Genomic DNA, 20,162 nt, shown 5'->3' on the forward strand with positions numbered 1-20,162 from the left:
TAAAATGAGTGAAAAAGTGGTGGCGCCATGCCATACGGAAGGTTATCCTGAAAAGGTTTCTGTTCGGCGCCACCACTTTTTCATTCGATATGAAATAATATAGTGAAATAATATAGTTCCATAATTACCTCAAACTCAGTGGGATATAGCCCTTTTTGTAAAAATGAGTGAAAAAGTGGTGGCGCCATGCCATACGGAAGGTTATCCTGGAAAGGTTTCTGTATGGCGCCACCACTTTTTCATTCGATATGAAATAATATAATATCTAATTTACCTTTTTTTTTTTTTTATTAGTGAAAAAGTGGCTGGCGACATGGAAAGATATCCGTTATAATATCCTAACTTAAACTAACTTTAATTTTAGTTAAAATTGTTAGTCCGAGTAGGGTACTGTACTTCATGAATAAGGTTTATCACAAATAGCAAAATATCAAGAGAGGGCGCTGTTGAACCCACACAGAGGTATAGGCGTTGCGTGTGCAGTCGTAGAAACTGCATAGAAACCGCCCCATATTCCTTCCCACAATGCATTGCGGTTCTGAATCGCGATAAACCTTATAGTTGATTTGAATGAAAAATTGACAGTCAGTCAGAAACACAAAAAAGTTGCAAAAATTAAACTAACTTAGGCGCCTTGTCAAAACCTCAAAGCCGTTCCATTCAGCGTGCATTCTGCGGGAGTCCGCGGATTTTTGTAACAAAAGAACCCGTAGCAACCGGGCATGTCCACGGCCACGACGGCTCATTTACATGTCAATAAACATGAATATTCCAGGGGCTCCGCGGAGCGACCGGTCGGCCATTGTAAGGTCCAGCTTATGAGCTGACAGGCGAAACCGCGTAGGAACGTCGGTGGTTTTACCTTAATTTGCAGATTAAAAAGCAAAGTAAGGGTGGATGTGTAACTAAAATCCATTTCCTCCAATGTGTGATTTTTAAGACTTGGTTGGGCCTACATAACCAAAACATGAATTTTAAAAATGGTTGTCTTTATTCCCGAATTCGACTGACAAAAGTTCCAGGCTACGTGCAAACCCCGTTCCAAGTGGGTCAGAGTATCCAGGGGACAATTTTAACTGTTCGTTCTTACTTTCCAAGCGGAAAACATTATAGTTTCTTATTTATAAAATCCCAAGTCACCGTCACCAATAAACAAATCTACACATCTGTGCGAGTGTGTCTCCATGTCAAAACAACCAGATAGTCTGGTTTGTCCAATGTCTGGGGGGGGGGGGAAGCCACAGTTTCAGAGACCAGTGTTTCTATTGGCTGTTGAATTTACATATAGCGCGTAACGAATGTTTTCATTGGTCGATTTTGCCCTACTGCCAGAGCAGCATATTGTATTCAACATCATGGAAGAAAACGTTTAGTAGTCGCGGCGGCGGTGATTTCGTAATAATTTAGCATCATTTTTCTTGCGGGAAAATCGATTAAATGTGAATGGTTTCAAGTTCAAAAACGATATTTTTGTATCAAGCATAAATGTTGCAAATCATGCTTCGCAAATTGGATCGCAACATTTGCGATGCACTTTTTACAATTGCATAGCAAATCATCAAAATTGCATCACAAATTGCGATGTGATACAGGCGAAATCGTTCCCTGATTATCACAAGCGCTGGATGGTGTAATTGTCTTGTCAGTGCGGCCTGTCCGCTTCCAGGAGGATGTTATTCATGAGTAGAAAATGTATTGTTCTGGAAGAGCACGGCCGGTCCGCGTCCAAGCCGCTGATATTCATGACCTGAAAATACAACTTGTTTATTCATGAGACTTATTGTTATACTAACAATAGCGCCCGGCAAGGATAGCTCATTAACTTCGCCGCGCTTCAACGCACATGGCCGTTCTTCCGCGAACTGTCCGAGGTCCTTAGCAACGGCGGTATTTGCTGTCCAGCCCGCAGACTGTCAGCGGAGGAACGCCCGGGAGGTTTTGACAAGGCGCCTTATATGACTGAGGCCTACATTTGATTCTAGTCTAAAGATAAAATAACAATACCAGAGTGGATGAACAGGACGATACAAAATTACATAAAATACAAAATTCTCACATGGATGGATGCAATGACTCAGCTCTTCAATTTATGGAAATTTGAAAGGATGTTTGGATAACTTTCCGTATGGTGCCACCACTTTTTCACTCATTTTTACAAAAAGGGATATATCAATCAGGTAAATAAGTTCCTATATATTATTTTATATCGAATGAAAAAGTGGTGGCGCCATACGGAAACTTTTCCGGATGTTTTGTTGTGTTGGTCTTATAAATTGATTGATTGGTTGTATTAACTTTGGACATAATATTGTACTACCTTGCCGTGATACGCCGACCAGTGTGCCGGAGTCCAACCGTAGAATTGGTCTTCCGTGTACAGATCATACTCCCCATGCGCAAGCAATGCAGACAAAGCACCCGTGTCACCGTCACGACATGCACGGTGAACAGGAAACCGAATTCGGAGATGGTCCTCACTAGATTTGTCCCAAAATCCCAGGGCTGGAGACTGCTCCATCATTTGTCTAATGCCCTCCAAGGCAAGCTTCTGGAATTTAGAGAGATTCCTTAACGAAATGGAATCATTTTGAGCCTCCAGCTTGACGGGGAATAAACAAACAGAGACAACAAAGTCGCAGTCACATTTTCAGCCGTGCAATTTTGGAGAGGAGACAATGGCGCCTTTTCCCTATTCAATTCATTTAGTCTGGTTCTGCATATGACGTCAATGAAATTACTTTTGTTCAGGTCCTTACAAAGTCTGGGTACCATACTGAAGGACCGTAAAAAAAAATATAAAAAAATACAAACAAAACAAAACAAACAGATGCATGCGTTTTACCTCCATGGTTATTCTGAGTATAGTCTACTAAATAAAAGCAAGTTCATTGTAAATAACGGACAAAGGGAAAAATGCAGTTCCTTATCGTGTTATCAGTAATTCAAAGCGTGTGTGGGTTTAAGAGTGTAACGGTTTATTGTTGTTTATAACTGTGTCTATCACTATCACTATCAGCATGTAACTGTTCTTTGTATGCACTGCATATAACTGTCAATTAAGTTTCTGGTAATTGTATCATTGTCTGAGATGAGGCGCACACATGATTTCATGCGTGGCGGCAAAACCGGGGGCGGGGGCAAAGACGTATTTTTTTTATTATATAGGGGAAATTTTTGATGTATGGAAGGCATTCTTTCACTGTTTTTCTGAATTTGTTTCGACATCATCTCGTGAGGAATCTAGCAGAGGCAAAAAGGGTCCTTTGAACTTTCCAAAGAGTGTGAAATCGCCATATCACACGGCCGCACGCAAACTGACGGTCGAGCAAGGCATTCTGGGAAGAAAACAATGTTGAGCTGCTGCTAGCTAGCTGCATATGTGGATGCATGCATAAATGCATACTGGGCTATCCGCGGATCAGCTGGCATCACAAAACACAAACAAAAGGGAAGGAAGAACACAATGACAGCGATTTTGAGGTGGTTGATTGTTGGTTGCTTTTGTTTAATTGACGGAAAGGGTAAGTACGTTATTGTTATTGACGAGGAAAGTCTTAGTATGAGCTAGATTTATATAAACATTTGATCGATCAATTTCAGGATGACTGCACTTCAACAAGAGGCGACTTGTGCAGACAAAAAAATCAAGATCATCAAGATGCCATTCATTGTTTGCAAGTTTGCAAAAGTTGCGCATTGATGATGACAGCGATGACAGCGCATCAGCAGCATGCACTCAGACAGCGGCATAGCTCTATGGTTAGGCCGTGTCCGAAACGACGACTTCGGCTACAGCTACGTCTAGATCAGCGCGTCTAGCAGTGTTGAAGAATGGGCAGACGCGCGCGATCTAGCCGTAGCTGTAGCCGAAGTCGCCGTTTCGGACACGGCCTCAGCTAGCGGTCATGTCATTATTATAGAGGGCGCCTTTTCACAAGAAATTCAACAGTTCCTCTCTGGATGAAACTGGCACTGGTTCGTAGATCCAGGAACTGGGACGCTTGTACTCCTTTTTGCTAAATTTTGACATTGTCGGTCGTACGAGTAAGACCGATAATTTCGAAATTTTGACATTATTGGTCGTACGACCGAAAATGTCCGACCGATAATGTCAAAATTTCGAAAAAAGGAGTACAGTGCCCCAGTTACTGGATCTAGGTGGTTTGTGTCAAGTTTGGAACGAAAATATCATTTACATGGAAGTAAGATCTAGGAAAGGTTTATTCAAACCATACATGACATAGGCCCTGTCCCTGTTTTGTTCAAAATTTACCATTTCTAAACGTTGATGTAAAATCCATTCCTATACCGTTTTGCCGTGGCGATCGAAGATTGCGCGCTTTGAAAGATACTCTTCAGGTGATTGCGCATCTACTCCATTTGCGCGGTGATTGCGTATCTACTCCATTTGCGCGCGAGCAAGCAAAGTTCCTTTTGCGTCATCCATAGACTTATAAGAACTAGGGCGCACTGGCCTATATGCGACCCCCGCATGCGCGCATGAGGCCATTTTCTAAGTTGACAAAACAGCATCACACAGTGTGTGTTTGTGCGGCCATTTTGTAAGTTGACAAAACAGCATCGCGTAGCGTTCAATAAACACAAACTACAGCGTCTACTTCATATTCAACGCGCGTACAGAATGGCGCGCGTGTCTCCCTGCGGTCTCGTCGCGTTTGTGCAAGCAACATCACAAGTGCGCCCTCTAATTCTTATCCACGTGGCGTCATCAACAAAGGCACACAGCGCAATTTAAACAGAAATGCGCACTGTTTTTAAAGCATGGAGGTAGCATCCATCACACCCTCACCCTACTTCCTCCATTGTGTCTTTGATGTGTGAGCAAGAACACATGAGCCTCAATCTCCAATGCCTTTCTGCACAACTCTTCAATGCCTTATTTTCTGCACAACTCTCCAATGCCTTTCTGCACAACTCTTCAATGCCTTATTTTCTTCACAACTCTCCATGCCTTTCTGCACAACTCTTTAACAGACTTGTGCAGGACATAGGTCCCTCATGCTTCTTCAAAATAAACCAGTTTTAAAGCTAAGAGACAATCAATGAGCCACCCGCCTTAAAGCCAGTGGACACTCTATTGGTAATTACTCAAAATAATTATTAGCATAAAACCTTTCTTGGTGACAAGTAATGGGGAGAGGTTGGTGGTATAAAACATTGTGAGAAACAGCTCCCTCTGAAGTGACCTAGTTTTGGAGAAAGAAGTAATTTTCCACGAATTTGATTTCGAGACCTCAAGTTTAGAACTTGAGGTCTCGAAATCAACCATCTAAACGCACACAAGGTGTTTTCTTCTTTCATTATTATCTCGCAACTTTGATGACCGATTGAGCTCAAATTTTCACAGGTTTGGTATTTTATGCATATGTTGAGATACACCAACTGTGAAGGCTAGTCTTTGACAATTACCAATAGTGTCCACTGCCTTTAAAATACAAATCTGTGTCCAACTAAATATAGTCGTGCCCTCGGCCCCCCTTACATATATTGGAGTAGTCAGCAGGATTCGAACCTGCGAAGGGAAACCCCAATAGATTGGAACCTCGACCCCCTTACATTAAAGCCATTGGACACTTTCGGTAAACAGTATTGTCCAAGGCCCACACTTTGTGTATCACAACTTCTATATCAAACAACAAACCTGTGAAAATTTAGGCTCAATCGGTCATCAGAGTCGGGAGAAAATAACGGGAAAACCCACCCTTGTGTCCGTGCATTTCGCCGTGTCATGACATGTGTTTAAAATAAATCCGTAATTCTTGACAACGAGAATTGATATTGTTTTACTGTTTTCTCAAAAAGTAAAGCATTTCATGGAATAATAATTCAAGAGAAGTCTTTCACCACTACCTTCTGTAAACCCTGTAAGTAATTTGTAAATCTGTGAACTTTTATTTATTTTTCTGTACCGAAAGGGTCTAATGGCTTTAAGAAAAAGGATTTTGCTTTCTCTGTCCATTTTCCCCTCTTCCTGCTGTGCTTGAGTTGTCCCTACTGTTTTAACTCTTGGTACCAGCTAATCGTTTGACTTTGACTAAATTTGTATATTCTTGCAGGGGACCATGATAACAGCCGACTCAACGTTCTATTCCTAGTTGTTGATGACTTGGCTCCAGTCCTTAGTTCTTATGATGGTAGAGCACTTACTCCTAATATTGACCAACTAGCGAGTCAGTCAATTAGGTTCACTCATGCCTACTCACAGGTAGGTCATTATTGAGTTCCACTTTAGGTTCTTTGCTAGTACATTTATTGAGTTCGCTTTTCTGGGAGTCCTTTTAGCATCACAACCAATTAAGGAATGAAATTAAATGAAGGAACTCATCTTTAAGATTAGTTTTTTCCTTGGCGTTATATCCTGACTTACGGACATTGCCGAGTATTACGTAGAAGTAGAAACCCCAATGGTGTTCTTAATCAGTGCTTACTAGGTAGGTATATTTTTTTTTGGTAAAAATGATTCTTGTTACTAACCTATGATTGGATGAACAGGCTTTTAGTGTTTTCTCTTTTGTTCATCCTGGCCATCTTAGATTGGATCGTCTTTACTGTGCTTGTTTAATTCCCTCCTTCCTCTCTTCCCCATCCGCTCCCCTTCTACATATTCCTCATCCCTCATCCCACCTGATTGTCTACTATACCGTATCTCTACACTCTATGTTCAGATTATTTTTTGTCGGCATTTGTTATTTTATTTGTTTATTTATTTATTATTTTCCCTCAAAACCTAAAAAAAATGGAGAAGATAAAAAGATTTATTTATAAACATATGACATCAAGTACTTTAATGCAGTATAAGGGACATAAACACGTAAATAATGAAACAAGATAACCCTGATACTCTCACATGACCCCTAGACCATATTATTGAAAAAGTATGACACAAAAGGAATGTCAGAACGATCCAAGTAGCCGACCGAGAGTGTCAAGATCATCATATTCAAGAAATTTTGTTTAAATACAAAGAATCTTTCATATTGACTGTCCTTAATGTTCAACATTTCTTACTTTGTATCATGTTTGTATTTAGAATGTTTTGGTCGAATAAATAATAATAACAATCATCATTTCTCTGAATTGCAGCAACCGGTATGTGCTCCATCCAGAGTTTCATTTCTGACGGGTCGACGCCCTGATTCAACCAAGGTATACTACAATCGGGGGTTGTATTGGCGTACTAATGTAGGTAACTTCACAACGTTGCCGCAGTACATGAAAGAAGCTGGGTACTTCACAGCCAGCATTGGCAAGGTGTTTCATAATGGTTAGTATAGCATCAAAGGCACTGGGGTCGACTTCACATGGTTAGGACTAGGCCTAACTATAAGGACTAGTCCTAAGAGATATTACAAACCTAAGGCTAGTCCTAACTTGAGTTAAGCCTGCTTCCCTAAATTAAAGGGTCTCATGTAACTTTTGTAGGACAAAAAACACAGTGTCCACAGATTTACACTAAAAAACTTACACAGTTTGAAGATAATGATAGTAGAAAGCTTCCCTGAAAATATAACTTGCTGAGGTGCTGTAGTTTTTGGGAAATGAGTAAAACAATGTCATGAAAATAATTTTCGTCTCATGAGACGAAAATTATTTTAATCATTTACAAACGTATTTTCATTACATTGTTTTACTCATTTCTCAAAAACTACAGCACTTCAGTAAGTAATATTTGAAGGGAAGCTTTCCACTATCATTATCTTCAAACCCTGTAAGTTTAATGTAAATCTATGGACATTTTGAAAAAGTACCCAAATCCTTTAAACTTTGTGTCTAATTTAAAAACCAAGAGGTTCAGATCTTCACTGTAAGATCGAAACTTGGACAATACTGTGCATTAGTCATGTGTCTTTATATTTTTATCTACATGTAATCTCAGGACCTGTCTGTGGTAAGCATGATGATTCTCCTTACAGTTGGTCTGTACTGCCGTACCATGCACCAACTTTAAAGTTTGATTACGATCCGGTAAGTTTCTCACTCGATCTTGACCTTTTTATATACATCGTGACCTTCTTTTCAGAGCCAACACTTCCACAAAAGAGATTTAATACATGGATCAGCAAGTTTACTATTATACACATACTGACTGGCAATAAGGGAACTAGTGTACATCTATTCTCCCTCTTCTGGTCACACACCTCGGTCTTAAATGTGAAACAAGAACAGAAATCTGGAAAAGATAGGAAGTTCTGTAAGTGCTGTTCACGGTTCACCGTCAAGGGAGGGCTGAAACCAGGCACTATTCATGCTATTCCCGCAAAACGTGCGCGTGCGATCACTAGAATATATTAGTTCACCCCACGTGAAAGTGTTTCAGCCAACCAGAATACAGAATAAAGCAAGAGGTGCGTTATAATTACTTATAGTTGATTCTAATTATTCACAACATGCGAAGCTTTCATTTTCTGTCTTTTTGTTGTAAGGTTTGTCCAGGCTCGGATGGGAAGTTACATTTCAACCTGTTGTGTCCAGTGAACATCTCCACCCAACCTCTAGGCTCCTTACCCGATATTCAGAATACGGATCACATCTTGGAGATTCTTCAGAACATCTCAAGGAAGAATGACATATCATCTTCGGATGATCAACCGTTCTTTCTTGCAATGGGTTTTCATAAACCGCACATCTCACTGAGGTAATTAACGGTTGGTCATTGAAGTAGCGAGAGAATAATGAAAGAAAAAACACCACCCTTGTACAGTGTGCCTCTAACTGCCTGAGAAAGGCTTCAGGCCTGACTCAGACTAAAATATTTTAGTGAGAATTTTCATGCTTTCTTAAAGCCAGTGGACACTATTGGTAATTGTCAAAGACTAGCCTTCACAGTTGGTGTATCTCAACATATGCATAAAATAACACACCTGTGAAAATGTGAGCTCAATCGGTCATTGGACTTGCGAGATAAAAATGAAAGAAAAAACACCCTTGTCACACGAAGTTCTGTGCGTTTAGATGGTTGATTTCGAGACCTCAAGTTCTAAACTTGAGGTCTTGAAATCAAATTCGTGGAAAATTACTTCTTTCTCGAAAACTATGGCACTTCAGAGGGAGCTGTTTCTCACAATGTTTTATACCATCAACCTTACCCCATTACTCGTCACCAAGAAAGGTGTTATGCTAATAATTATTCTGAGTAATTACCAATAGTGTCCACTGCCTTTAAGAAGTAGCGGGAGTCATTTTTCAAAATGTGTAATACTATCAACCGCTCTGTGATCTTTTACAAAGTAAGTTTTTATGCTAATATGTATTTTGAATTTAATTCAAATTACAACAAGTGTCCAGTCAGCTGAAAACAGGGTTCATGTCGGATCTTTGATTCTCTCCTTCTTAGGTACCCAGAAGAATACCTAGGGCTGTACCCACTAGAGTCTATCGACATCGCTCCCAATGCCTTCTACTCCAAGACGCAACCTCCAGTAGCTTGGAATCCTTTCATGGATATAAGAAGAAGAGAGGACATAGCTGCCCTACAGATGTCATTCCCATACGGCCCCGTCCCTGAGAAGTACCATGTAAGTTGTGTAACATTCAAACAAGCGTAAACAATTGCGTAACCAGATTCCCAGTGGTGTACGATCTCGCCGCGCCATTTTCTTTCTGTTCCCAGAATGCAAGCTCGATCGTAACCCCCTAGAAGTGTGACTTGAAAGTATCCAAATGTATGGGATATTTAAAGGCAGTGGACACTATTGGTAACTACTCAAAATAATTATTAGCATTAAACTTCACTTGGTGACAAGTAATGGGGAGAGGTTGATGGTATAAAACATTGTGAGAAACGGCTCCCTCTGAAGTAACGTAGTTTTTGAGAAAGACGTATCTTTCCACGAATTTGATTTAGAGACCTCAGAAATCAAGCATCTGAAAGCACACAACTTTGTGTGACAAGGGTGTTTTTTCGTTCGTTATTATCTCGCAACTTCGATGACCAATTGAGCTCAAATTTTCACAGGTTTGTTATTTTATGCATATGTTGAGATACACCAAGCGAGAAGACTGGTTTTTGACAACTACCAATAGTGTCCAGTGTCTTTAAATTAGACCTGTGGTTGCGCACCTCCATTCTGTACTTTCCTACTGAAAGTATGAATGTTCTTTATCCTCGATGCAAACATGTAATAAAAAGTTTGTTTGTTATTATTGCATGTTTTCAACAGCGGTTGCCAAACAGTTGTCAAGAAAAGTAACAATGTTCTCGTCCCTCCCAAGTCGCACCCCCTCCTCAACAAGGTATATGGATTAACATTTTCTCATGACAATTTCTGCTTGGATTCTTGACTGTTTCACAGTATCTGATCAGGCAATCCTACTACGCAGCCACTACATTTATGGACTATGAACTCGGACGTGTACTTGCAGGATTAGAGGAAGCTGGATTTGCTGAAAATACGATTATTACTTTCATTTCAGATCACGGTGAGTCTACTTTCTATTCTTTTGCATGTAAAAATAATTTAAGGAAGTGTTACTTTTTTTTTAAAGTATTAGGTAAACTGAAGTTCATCACTTTAAATGTAAAAAGAAATTGGGGAGTTTTTATGAACAAACCACGTTGATTTCCAAGCTCAAAACATGAAACTGTTAGTAACTCATCCAACACCCGGTTAAAGACAGTGGACACTATTGGTAATTGCCAAAGACCAGTCTGCTCACTTGGTGTATCTCAACATAAGCATAAAATAACAAACCTGAGAAAATTTAAGCTCAATCGGTTATCGAACTTGTAAGATAATAATGAAAGAAAAAAACACCCTTGTCACACAAAGTTGTGTGCGTTTAGATGGTTGATTTCGAGACCTCAAGTTCTAAATCTGAGGTCTCGAAATCAAATTCGTGGAAAATTACTTCTTTCTCGAAAACTATGGCACTTCAGAGGGAGCCGTTTCTAACAATGTTTTATACCATCAACCTCTCCCCATTACTCGTCACCAAGAAAGGTTTTATGATAATAATTGGTTTGAGTAATTACCAATAGTGTCCACTGCCTTTAAGTGTGGTAGGCACATATTCATCCAACCCTAGGTTAGGTTGTAAGCATTATTAATCCAATCCCAGTTTAGTGACTATAGGCACATATTTCCAAAGTACAAACCAAAAAAGTAGTAGAAATTTACATTATATTATATAAACATGGGATAACAGAAAAATCAAAAGGTCCTCATTTGGATTTGAACCCAAGACCCTTGACACTCCGGGCAGATGCTATTACCAACTTATATCATTTGTCAGACAAGATGTGCAAAACACTCATTCAGGAACATTTCTGATAAATCTATCAAAATACATTTTGTCATTGAATGTGTTTGCTTTGATTTATGCTTGGTGTGTAGGATGGCAACTTGGTGAGCATCAAGAATGGTCGAAATTCAGTAACTATGCTACAGCAACCAATGTCCCCGTGATGATTCACATCCCAGGAGTGACCGACCCAGTCAGAAATAACGGTCAGCGGTCAATCAAGTTTGCTCTAAAAGATCCCTTCCAGTTGGTCAAGAAACATCCCAGCATTAAGGACAAGCCAGTGAGCAAGGGGCTAGTGAACGATGCTTTAGTAGAACTTGTTGACCTATTTCCAACCGTGGTCGACTTAGTGGATCTACCTGTTCCGCCCCTATGCTCAGAGGGTATTACGCTGGATACGTGCGTGGAGGGTGTCAGTCTTTCCCCACTCATTACGGACTCTGTTAAGAGTCCCAAGAACGGGAGACCAGGGATTGGAACTTGGAAGAAAGCAGCGTTCACTCAGTACCCTCGACCTTCAGATAACCCCCGTGCCGACAGTGATCAACCTGCATTAGTTAATATCACCATTATGGGGTATTCCATGATCAACCACACTTATCACTACACAGAATGGATTGGCTTTAATAACGTTACGTGTGAAGGGAATTGGTCCGATGTCCATGCTAGGGAACTCTATGTTCTACTATCGGATCCATTGGAGGATAACAACGTGGCGGATGTACCAAGTTATAGCACTACTGTGCAGGTGCTGTCCAAGTTATTGCAAAATGGATGGAGATATGCTTTACCTGCGTACATTGAACAATAGTATTGGTTTATTTTCAGGTGCTATCTAAAAAAATACTTTATTTTTAGGTGACTGCTATATTGTGCAAGTGCTATCCAAGGAATTGCAAAATGGATGGAGACATGCTTTACCTGCGTACGTTAAACAATAGTATTGGTTCATTTTCAGGTGCTATCTAAAAAATACTTTATTTTTAGGTGTTATATTGTGCAAGTGCTATCCAAGGAATTGCAAAATGGACGGAGATACACAGTATGCTTTACCTGCGTACGTTAAACAATAGTATTGGTTAATTTTCAGATGTTATCTAAAAATATTTTGTTTTCATGTGCTATATTGTGCAAGGGCCATCCAAGGAATTGCAAAATGGATGGAGATTGCTTTACCTGCGTACGTTAAACAATAGTATTGGTTTATTTTTGTTTGTGCAAACTCTTGACAAAATCCATTTTAAAGGCAGTGGACACTATTGGTAATTGTCAAAGACTAGCCTTCACAGTTGGTGTATCTCAACATATGCATAAAATAATAAACCTGTGAAAATTTGAGCTCAATCAGTCATCGAACTTGCGAGATAATAATGAAAGAAAAAACACCCTTGTTACAGGATGTTAAGTGCGTTTAGATGGTTGATTTCGAGACCTCAAGTTCTAAATCTGAGGTCTCGAAATCAAATTCGTGGAAAATTACTTCTTTCTCAAAAACTACTATACTTCAGAGGGAGCCGTTTCTCACAATGTTTAATGCCATCAACCTCTCCCCATTACTTGTCACCAAGAAAGGTTTTATGCCAATAATTATTTTGAGTAATTACCAATAGTGTCCACTGCCTTTAAGAAAAGTAATTGCATGATATGTAATGTAATACAAGTTTTGTGTAAATGCTACACAAGTTAATAAGTTTGAATGTGAACGAAAGGTGCATTAATAATTAGCCAACTTAAATTTTGTTAAAGCTAGTTATGTATTTGGTTGGGCTTTTCCCTAGTTATTGATTATGCTATTGGTTAATTTCTATTTGTGCGCACAACTCTTGACAAAAATTTAAGAAAAGTACAGTATTTGCAAGATATATAATGTACTCAAAGTTTTTTTGTTTTGTTATACAAGTCAAACGGTTTTAATTTTACTCTGGACAAAAGGTGCATCCAATAGTAGGCCAACATTTAAAAATAACGATTTTGTATTGTTTTTTTTTTTTCTTCTAGTTATTGAATATTTATCATGAAGGATATGTTTTTGAAATATATTTTTTTACAATAAAGGCCTTACAAATAGTTAATGGTAGGGTCATTAATTGATTTCTGTCAATGCAATGCTAACTTATAGGCGAAACTATGCAATTAAAGTTACATGTTGAAACAACAGAAAATAACTTGTATTGTTATTGTGAACAAATCCACCCGTGTTTGGAATGGTAACAGAGGCTACCAATCACGTTCATGTTGAGGGCAGCATTCAAATATGATGGCTTTCTTAAAGGCACTGGACATTATTGGTAAATACTCATTTAACAATGTTGGCATAAAAACTTACTTGGTAACGAACAATGGAGAGCTGGTGATAGTATAAAACATTGTGAGAAACGGATCCCTCTAAAAAGTAACATAGCATTTGAGAAAGATAATAAAATACTTCATACCTAAAGCCTTTTATTTGGCCTCTGAAAACACACAGATTTTTACTACACGGGTTTAAATGATTTTGCTTTCATCATTCTAAATTGCAAATTTTCACAGGTTTATTTTTCGCATTAGGTTGGGATACACCAAGTTAAAATATTGCGTCTTTGACATTCACTGAGTAAAGGTGTCCAGTGCCTTTAAAACATACCAATCTCCAAAGGTTGCCTCATAAAATTACCCCGGTTTAGTGTTTGTTTGTAAAGGCTGCAGCCAGGGATGAGAGCAGGGCCTGTAACACAAAAGTCTGCTCAGCCAAATATAATCTTGCTTAGCAAACGCAGATCACCAGCCAACATTCCATAAAGTTTACATATGCGACTGGTGCCCCACTCATTTTTTGCTTAGCAAAGAGATTCGTTAAGCATTGTTTTCTGCTAAACAGCTTCAAGAAATTGGGCCCAGGTACCAACTGTATCACTGGCTGCAACATTAACAGACACCAAATGAGTCTCAAATAATCGTGTAACAACTTGACAGGGACTTCTTTAAATTAATCAGAAACTCTGGAGATGCAGACAAAATGAACCTTTAACAAAACTGATTGTTTTGTAGAGTACATGTATGAAGAGTAAAATAAATAATCAATTGCCACATTTTGTGAGGAAGTCTTTAGTTTTCAACTCATTCCGACTTGTTAATGAATACCTATCCACTATGAAGGGAAGTTATAATTCTATACGTCAACATCTAACAATCTTCTGCTTTTAATGGCATGCTGATAGTATGCTATTAATAAATTGGGTTGCTGTTCCAAAGCTACATTGTAGAATACGGATGGAAAGGGGGGGGGGGGGTATAGCACCAACCAGATTTCATGATCAATAAAGTGTACACAAAAGCAAATAAAGAAACTTTGCAAATGTTTCAAACTTTCAGATTAAACGATTTTAAATGTATTTTATAATGATGGTTCTCATTCCATGTACATCCGGATCAGTACACATTTTACTGACCAATCCACATTTAAAAGTAAGATTGAAGCTACATTCCAGAGGTCTCAGCTCTACCACCAAATAATGCCAAAGGACTGGAGCTCAACCCACTGATGTTGGAAAGTGAAAAACACATTTCAGCTAGCAAATGTTTAGTCATCATTGATAGCAATTGTCATTGTCTGCACTGGTGTATTGTTGCATCAAAGGGAGTTGCTTACTGAAAAAGCGTCCTGTGCACACATTACATTCCGCCCGAGTTACCCATCTTACGCCTTCAGCGTTCTATAATGTGTGATTGATCACCACCCATCTACACCCTGGGTATACCTAGCCATCTGCTTGTGTCATCATCTTGTTTTTGGAACTTCATCTGGCTTGAGGGTTTGATCGATTCCTTGTCTTGGTGTGTCATCAAGTAGAGATTGGGTGTAGCCGTTCTGGAAGAGGAAGCTCTTCTTACAGGCTTCAAATGTCATGAACATCAACCCTGCATAGGGAACAACCTATGGAGAAAATAAGACAAAATTAATGATTAATTTGCTTCGATAAGTGTTGCAAACATTTGGTGAAAACTAGTTTGAGAAGGATGTCGGAAACAACACTCCATCCTGTGCTTTTTACTGCTTATGTAATATCCACTTTCTGCAAAACCCTTGTCTTTTGAATAATTAATCTAGCTTAAACTGGAAACTCATAACCAGAAATTGACAAAACTTATTCTAACTTTTGAGGATTGTGATAAAGAAATATCACACAGTTTGTCAAATCTTTGTCAAGGTTGATAAATGCATTTTACAAATTACTTTAGTTAGAACTATATATCAATAAATAACAATAAACATTATTTATATATAGCGCCAAAGTCCACCTAAAAAATGCACTCACAGCTTAACAGATTAAAGACGTAAAACAAGAAGCCAATTATTGACACTAAATATAAAACAATTGTAAACATAAACAGGAATTTAATTAAACCCTAAAAATATTAAATTGAAACTACTACAGACAGATGTCAGTTTTTATTAATACAATAAAAATGTAAAAAAATATATTCCACTTGAAATTAAATTTAAACGAAATTACTTTGCAATAAAAAAGTACATTACAATAAATTATTGATTTTAATATAATTATCTCTATAGAGCCAAAACCAGTTTTGGCCTAGGTTGTCTACCTTTTTGCCATAATGGTGTGCTGCTGCAAGATCAGCATTGGCCCAGTGAAGGTTTTCTATACCATTGAAATGGTGTGCAGCTACAAAGCCTATACCGGCCTAATAATCGAGGTTTTCTACATGTTTGCCATAATGGTGTGCCGCTTTAAAAAAAAGTGTTGGCCCAGAAAGGATTTTCTTTACAATTTTGTTTTTGCCAAAATGGTGTGCAGCAGCCACAAAACCAGTATTGACGTTGATTACACCCGGCCTGCAACTGTTGCGCACAACGTGTACTGGGTCAAACTTTTCAGGCATTTTGCGAAGTAGATAGACGTTCAAAAACAATGACCAGTAATCGCGCAAGCATGCATGTTCTATCGCTATCGATTCTACAAAATGATTATTACCCCTGTCCCTTCGGATACCACCCTAACCAGTGACCCCACATTACATTTAGCAACATTTTGTATGATTCTAGAATTATCCTCATCTAGCGGGGTGCCGCGCAAAGCGCCGCATCCTGCTAGATAGGAGTAGAACCATGAAAGATAAGCAACAGAAGTTTGAAAGTAATATTAGATTCGACTGGTAGCCAGTGTAGTGACTTCAGTACTGGTGTAATGTGAATGTGTAGCCTGGTGAGTGAGACAATGCGAGCAAGCTACGTTTTGTATTTTTTGTAGTTAAGGTAGTTGAGTTGGTAGTTGGTAAGTGAAAAAAGAAGACCAATCCAATCCAATCTTGTACGATGTATTTGGAGAAAATACAAAAGCAAAATAGTCATAATTGTAGGGTAGAAAACATACATACACTGTACCTTACAAAGATTTGCTGTGTTACCCCTCCATAGCCCTTTGGTACCATACATATCAGTCGTCTTGCGAAAAGCTTGTACCATCCCCCTGAATGGATGGACGTCCACACCACCTCCATTTTTCATCACAGCACTTTGGGCCTGAAAATTAATAAGGAAAAAAAAAACCATATAGAATTTTAAAACAGAAATTTGAATTTGCTTCTTTAGTAATGGAGTCTCATGTTGTGTTCAGGCCTTGATGTCACATGAGAGAATTTTACCAGCAAATTGGAAACAACCCACTGCAAGGAACACGGTGTAGAGTTTTTATAGTGTCTGTTCGTGGTAAGCCTAACACCACAAACAGAACAGTAGTACAACACACATTTTTCTACATCACTATAGCCCACAAGCCTGAGCAAACATGCATACAAGGTTGTTATAAACACAAGGTTTAACCCTTACTCTTCCACGATAAGTTTTCCCGAGTCTTTTTACGAGCACTAAAAATCCTAGAAAAGGAGACTACGTCGTAATGTCCCATCCTAAAGACAAAGTGATTTTACATGGTAAAGTACCTTGCTCAAGAATGCAAGTGCCACGACCAGGACTCGAATCCACACTCTACTGATCAGAAACATCAGAATCTGGCAAGAACTCTAAACTGCTGCGCCACAACATTTTTGGTGGAAATTTACTCTTTTTGGAACTGGGTCATGGCTTCTTGTGCTTTTTTTGAGAACAGCCTTCAAATGATTGAAGATAAATGCACTGCCAGACACCGCAACAAGCACACTCTCTGTAACAAGCATTGATATTACACACCGGACCTGTGGCTTTACCTCCCATCCGAAGGATGAAGCAATAATGGTAAAGTGTCTTGCTTAAGTGTCGCAACCAGGACTTGAACCTAAAACCTGTCAACAAGAGGAGTACAGTGCACTTATCCGCTTGTCCACGACAAACTGATGTAAATTACCTCCAGCTCCTTGACAAAATTGTGTTAATAATTAACGCAAAAACTTATTAATCGCCCAACGTTTCAACCTAAGCAGAGTCTTTCTAGAAGCCGTCAAGAAAAACTCTTCTTGGGTCAAAGTGTTAGGCCATTAATATCCGTCACAGTTATACCATATGACCTTTTGGTTGGTAAAAGTTGTTTGCAACAGCTAGTTCTATTTCCTCGTTAACATTTTACCTGTAGCTTTTTCCTGATGGTGTCAAATGGGAAGGATAACGTCTGTGCAAATGCTGCTGCTAGGCAACCGGTACAGAAATGATGCAGAGGGCTCAGCATGTAGCGTGGTGTTTCCCATAAGGAGTCTATAATCTCGTAAAATAAGAAAGTACCTGCACTGAAAGGTACGGCACCTGAGGAAGAATTGAAAAATTATTCTATTCTTAAAAGATCATCATCTGTTTACCTATATCATGGTAATAATTGATATGACCATTATAGAATACAAGTTATATTTGCATTGCAGCCCTATGCTTTTATAATTCTGAAATCTTGTTCATCCCCTTTTCATCAATTGCGATAATTGTAACCCTCAATAATACTCTTTGCAGTTTGAGTAAGCAGTGATCATTTTCATTATGGGGGGGGGGGGCAGGGCAAAATCATAACTTAGAAAGGCCTATTAGGCACTAACGCACAAGACAAAATACTTAAAATATACAACGCATACTGTACATAGGCCTATAACAAGCAATGGAGAGCTGTTAATAGTAATAAGATTGTTAGAAACCTCTTCCCAAGTCTGAAGTAATGTTATTTTTGAGAAAGAGTTATTTTCTCACTTAAGTGATTGAATCTGAGAAAGATTCAGGCCTGAAGCCCTTCTGAGGCATTTGTGCAACAAGGTTCTTTTCCCTTTCAATCAACTTCGATGACCATTTGAAACCAAACTTTCCCAGCTTCGTCATTTTATGCATTGTAGGATACGCCAAGTGAGAAGACTTTTCTTTTACAACAACCAAACTAGTTAAGTGCCTTTAATGTTCGAAACCGATTATTCGATTATTTGTCTACTTAAAAAAGAAAATCTCTTTTGAGGGCAAGAATTCCAGGGGTGGGTCCTGCCCCCTTCTGGTTATTCCAAGAACTAGGGTAGTTATCATATCAACTAAGGTTATAAATACTAGGCCTATACAACTTTTTCAATTTAACACAGGTTTTTATGTTGTTTGAGAACTAAATTGTGAATAAACTCCATCAAAGACCATCAAGCAATGTACTATAAATTTTTTTTTAAAAATTCAACAATTTAAATAACACTTGTAAGCAGAAATTTTCTATCGCAACAAGCGAAACACATCTCCAACCAATCAATGCGCGTCTACCATTCCCATAATTTTGATAGTAAAATATAGTGGGCCTACTTGAGCACGATTTTGACTCTCAAAATGATTGGGCAGAATAGGCGCTGCCAACTCCTAGAACTACGAGGTTCATTCCACGATCGTATCGTCGTCTCTTACGGGAGACGATAGCGGAACGAACGTCATAGTTCTAGAACTACATGAGATTTGTTCCGCTATCGTCCCTATGAGGCGATAGCGGAACAAGTCATGTTATATAGTTCTAGGATAGGAGTAGGCGATGCACATTGTTCAACAAGGGGTCTGTAAATGACAGATTTGAGGATGAAGAAGAAGAACCCAACCTAGGAGTGAAACGAAGAGACCCTTGTAGAAAGCTAGCAGTCCTTCCTCCTTCAAGATTAACCTAAATGCATGCAGGATTCCTTTATATCGCCTCCTCCTTCTATCTGTAGTCTGCACAATCATTCGCGTTTTAACCATGTCTGTCGGGTATGTCACAACAGTTGCAACCATTCCACCAAGACTCCCGGCTAGCAATGCCTTTGGTGGATTCATTCGCCCATCCTTATCTGCAAGCATTGTTTTGATTTTATAAAACGCAGAATACTGTATCGTGCTGAACGGTGAAAGTCGAAGACATCCTAGAACGTTCCCCTTCCAGAATGCTCTCAAACCCTGGGTCTTGTATAAGTTCACAAAGGTCTTGAAGAGACCTTGCTGGGTTTCCTGAACTCCGACTTGCGAGAGGATTTTCACCACATCGAGGGGCGCCGTGAGGGTTCGGCTGGTCACGCCCGCTATGGTTGTGCATGAGAATGTCTGCAGGTATGTGAGCCTGTTGTCCCTTGTGGCACTTCCCATGTCAACACACTATTGTTGGAAGAACTTACACAGCTATATATAAAGAAGTGAACACTTTAATCGGTGAAGACAAAAGGAGTTTTGGTTCAAGTTTTCGGCGAGCTTCGAGTGGCCATGTTTTAGACGTCTGCTATCATGCTTGGTTTTTGCTATAATGACCGCACTACACTGCGGATTAATATAATGTCACAAGTAGGCTTATTTTAACCCATGTTTGCTTAAATAATTTAAAAAAGAAAAGCATCATGGAATTAATAAGCATTTTTTATAGATCAAAAAGGTCAAAAATAGATCAAAAATTCTAAATGTCTGTGTTTTTTCAAAGAAATTCTGAACTATTTAACTTTGG

The 20,162-nt window shown here is 39.0% G+C and overlaps 3 protein-coding genes across 6 annotated transcripts in view; 1 reads left to right on the forward strand and 2 right to left on the reverse strand.

The window, feature by feature from the left end:
* The window catches only part of LOC117293439 (ankyrin repeat domain-containing protein 10-like), a 16,995-nt gene extending 14,320 nt beyond the window's left edge, over window positions 1-2,675 (reverse strand). For all 3 annotated transcript variants that reach the window (XM_033775773.1, XM_033775772.1, XM_033775774.1), the window contains exon 1: window positions 2,318-2,675. In XM_033775773.1, the coding sequence (XP_033631664.1) occupies window positions 2,318-2,521 (204 nt within the window). In that variant the 5' untranslated portion in view covers window positions 2,522-2,675. The remainder of the gene's footprint in view (window positions 1-2,317) is intronic.
* A 508-nt stretch (window positions 2,676-3,183) lies between these two features.
* On the forward strand, window positions 3,184-12,536 carry LOC117293441 (iduronate 2-sulfatase-like). Of its 2 annotated transcripts, none has more exons than XM_033775776.1 (8): window positions 3,184-3,521; window positions 6,078-6,226; window positions 7,105-7,285; window positions 7,898-7,986; window positions 8,445-8,656; window positions 9,356-9,536; window positions 10,314-10,440; window positions 11,355-12,536. In XM_033775776.1, exons 1-8 carry the CDS (start codon window positions 3,464-3,466, stop codon window positions 12,074-12,076), a joined length of 1,719 nt encoding a protein of 572 aa, XP_033631667.1. In that variant the 5' UTR covers window positions 3,184-3,463; the 3' UTR covers window positions 12,077-12,536. The 2 variants fall into 2 exon arrangements, with proteins under 2 accessions (XP_033631667.1, XP_033631666.1); XM_033775775.1 differs by lacking the exon at window positions 3,184-3,521 and adding an exon at window positions 4,066-4,202.
* A 1,769-nt stretch (window positions 12,537-14,305) lies between these two features.
* LOC117293442 (solute carrier family 25 member 43-like) lies at window positions 14,306-19,944 on the reverse strand. The gene is made up of 4 exons (XM_033775777.1): window positions 19,294-19,944; window positions 17,826-17,998; window positions 16,649-16,786; window positions 14,306-15,178 (listed from the first exon to the last, which is right to left on the reverse strand). The coding sequence occupies exons 1-4, from the start codon at window positions 19,811-19,813 to the stop codon at window positions 15,023-15,025; spliced, it is 987 nt and encodes a 328-aa protein (XP_033631668.1). The 5' UTR covers window positions 19,814-19,944; the 3' UTR covers window positions 14,306-15,022.
* Between the last annotated feature and the right edge of the window lie 218 nt (window positions 19,945-20,162).

Source organism: Asterias rubens, chromosome 8 (assembly GCF_902459465.1).
Source record: "Asterias rubens chromosome 8, eAstRub1.3, whole genome shotgun sequence".
Classification (NCBI taxonomy): domain Eukaryota; kingdom Metazoa; phylum Echinodermata; class Asteroidea; order Forcipulatida; family Asteriidae; genus Asterias; species Asterias rubens.

Excerpts from the sequence above, each read along its gene's own strand:
- LOC117293441 (XM_033775775.1), top strand. The coding sequence starts at position 4,109 with ATGTCAAAATTTCGAAAAAAGGAGTACAGTGCCCCAGTTACTGGATCT. Across the intron at positions 7,987-8,444 it reads TAAAGTTTGATTACGATCCG|GTTTGTCCAGGCTCGGATGG; the intron begins GTAAGTTTCTCA and ends TTTTGTTGTAAG. Across the intron at positions 9,537-10,313 it reads CCGTCCCTGAGAAGTACCAT|TATCTGATCAGGCAATCCTA; the intron begins GTAAGTTGTGTA and ends ACTGTTTCACAG.
- LOC117293442 (XM_033775777.1), bottom strand. The coding sequence starts at position 19,813 with ATGGGAAGTGCCACAAGGGACAACAGGCTCACATACCTGCAGACATTC. Across the intron at positions 16,787-17,825 it reads CCATCAGGAAAAAGCTACAG|GCCCAAAGTGCTGTGATGAA; the intron begins GTAAAATGTTAA and ends ATTAATTTTCAG. Across the intron at positions 15,179-16,648 it reads ACACAGCAAATCTTTGTAAG|GTTGTTCCCTATGCAGGGTT; the intron begins GTACAGTGTATG and ends TTTTCTCCATAG.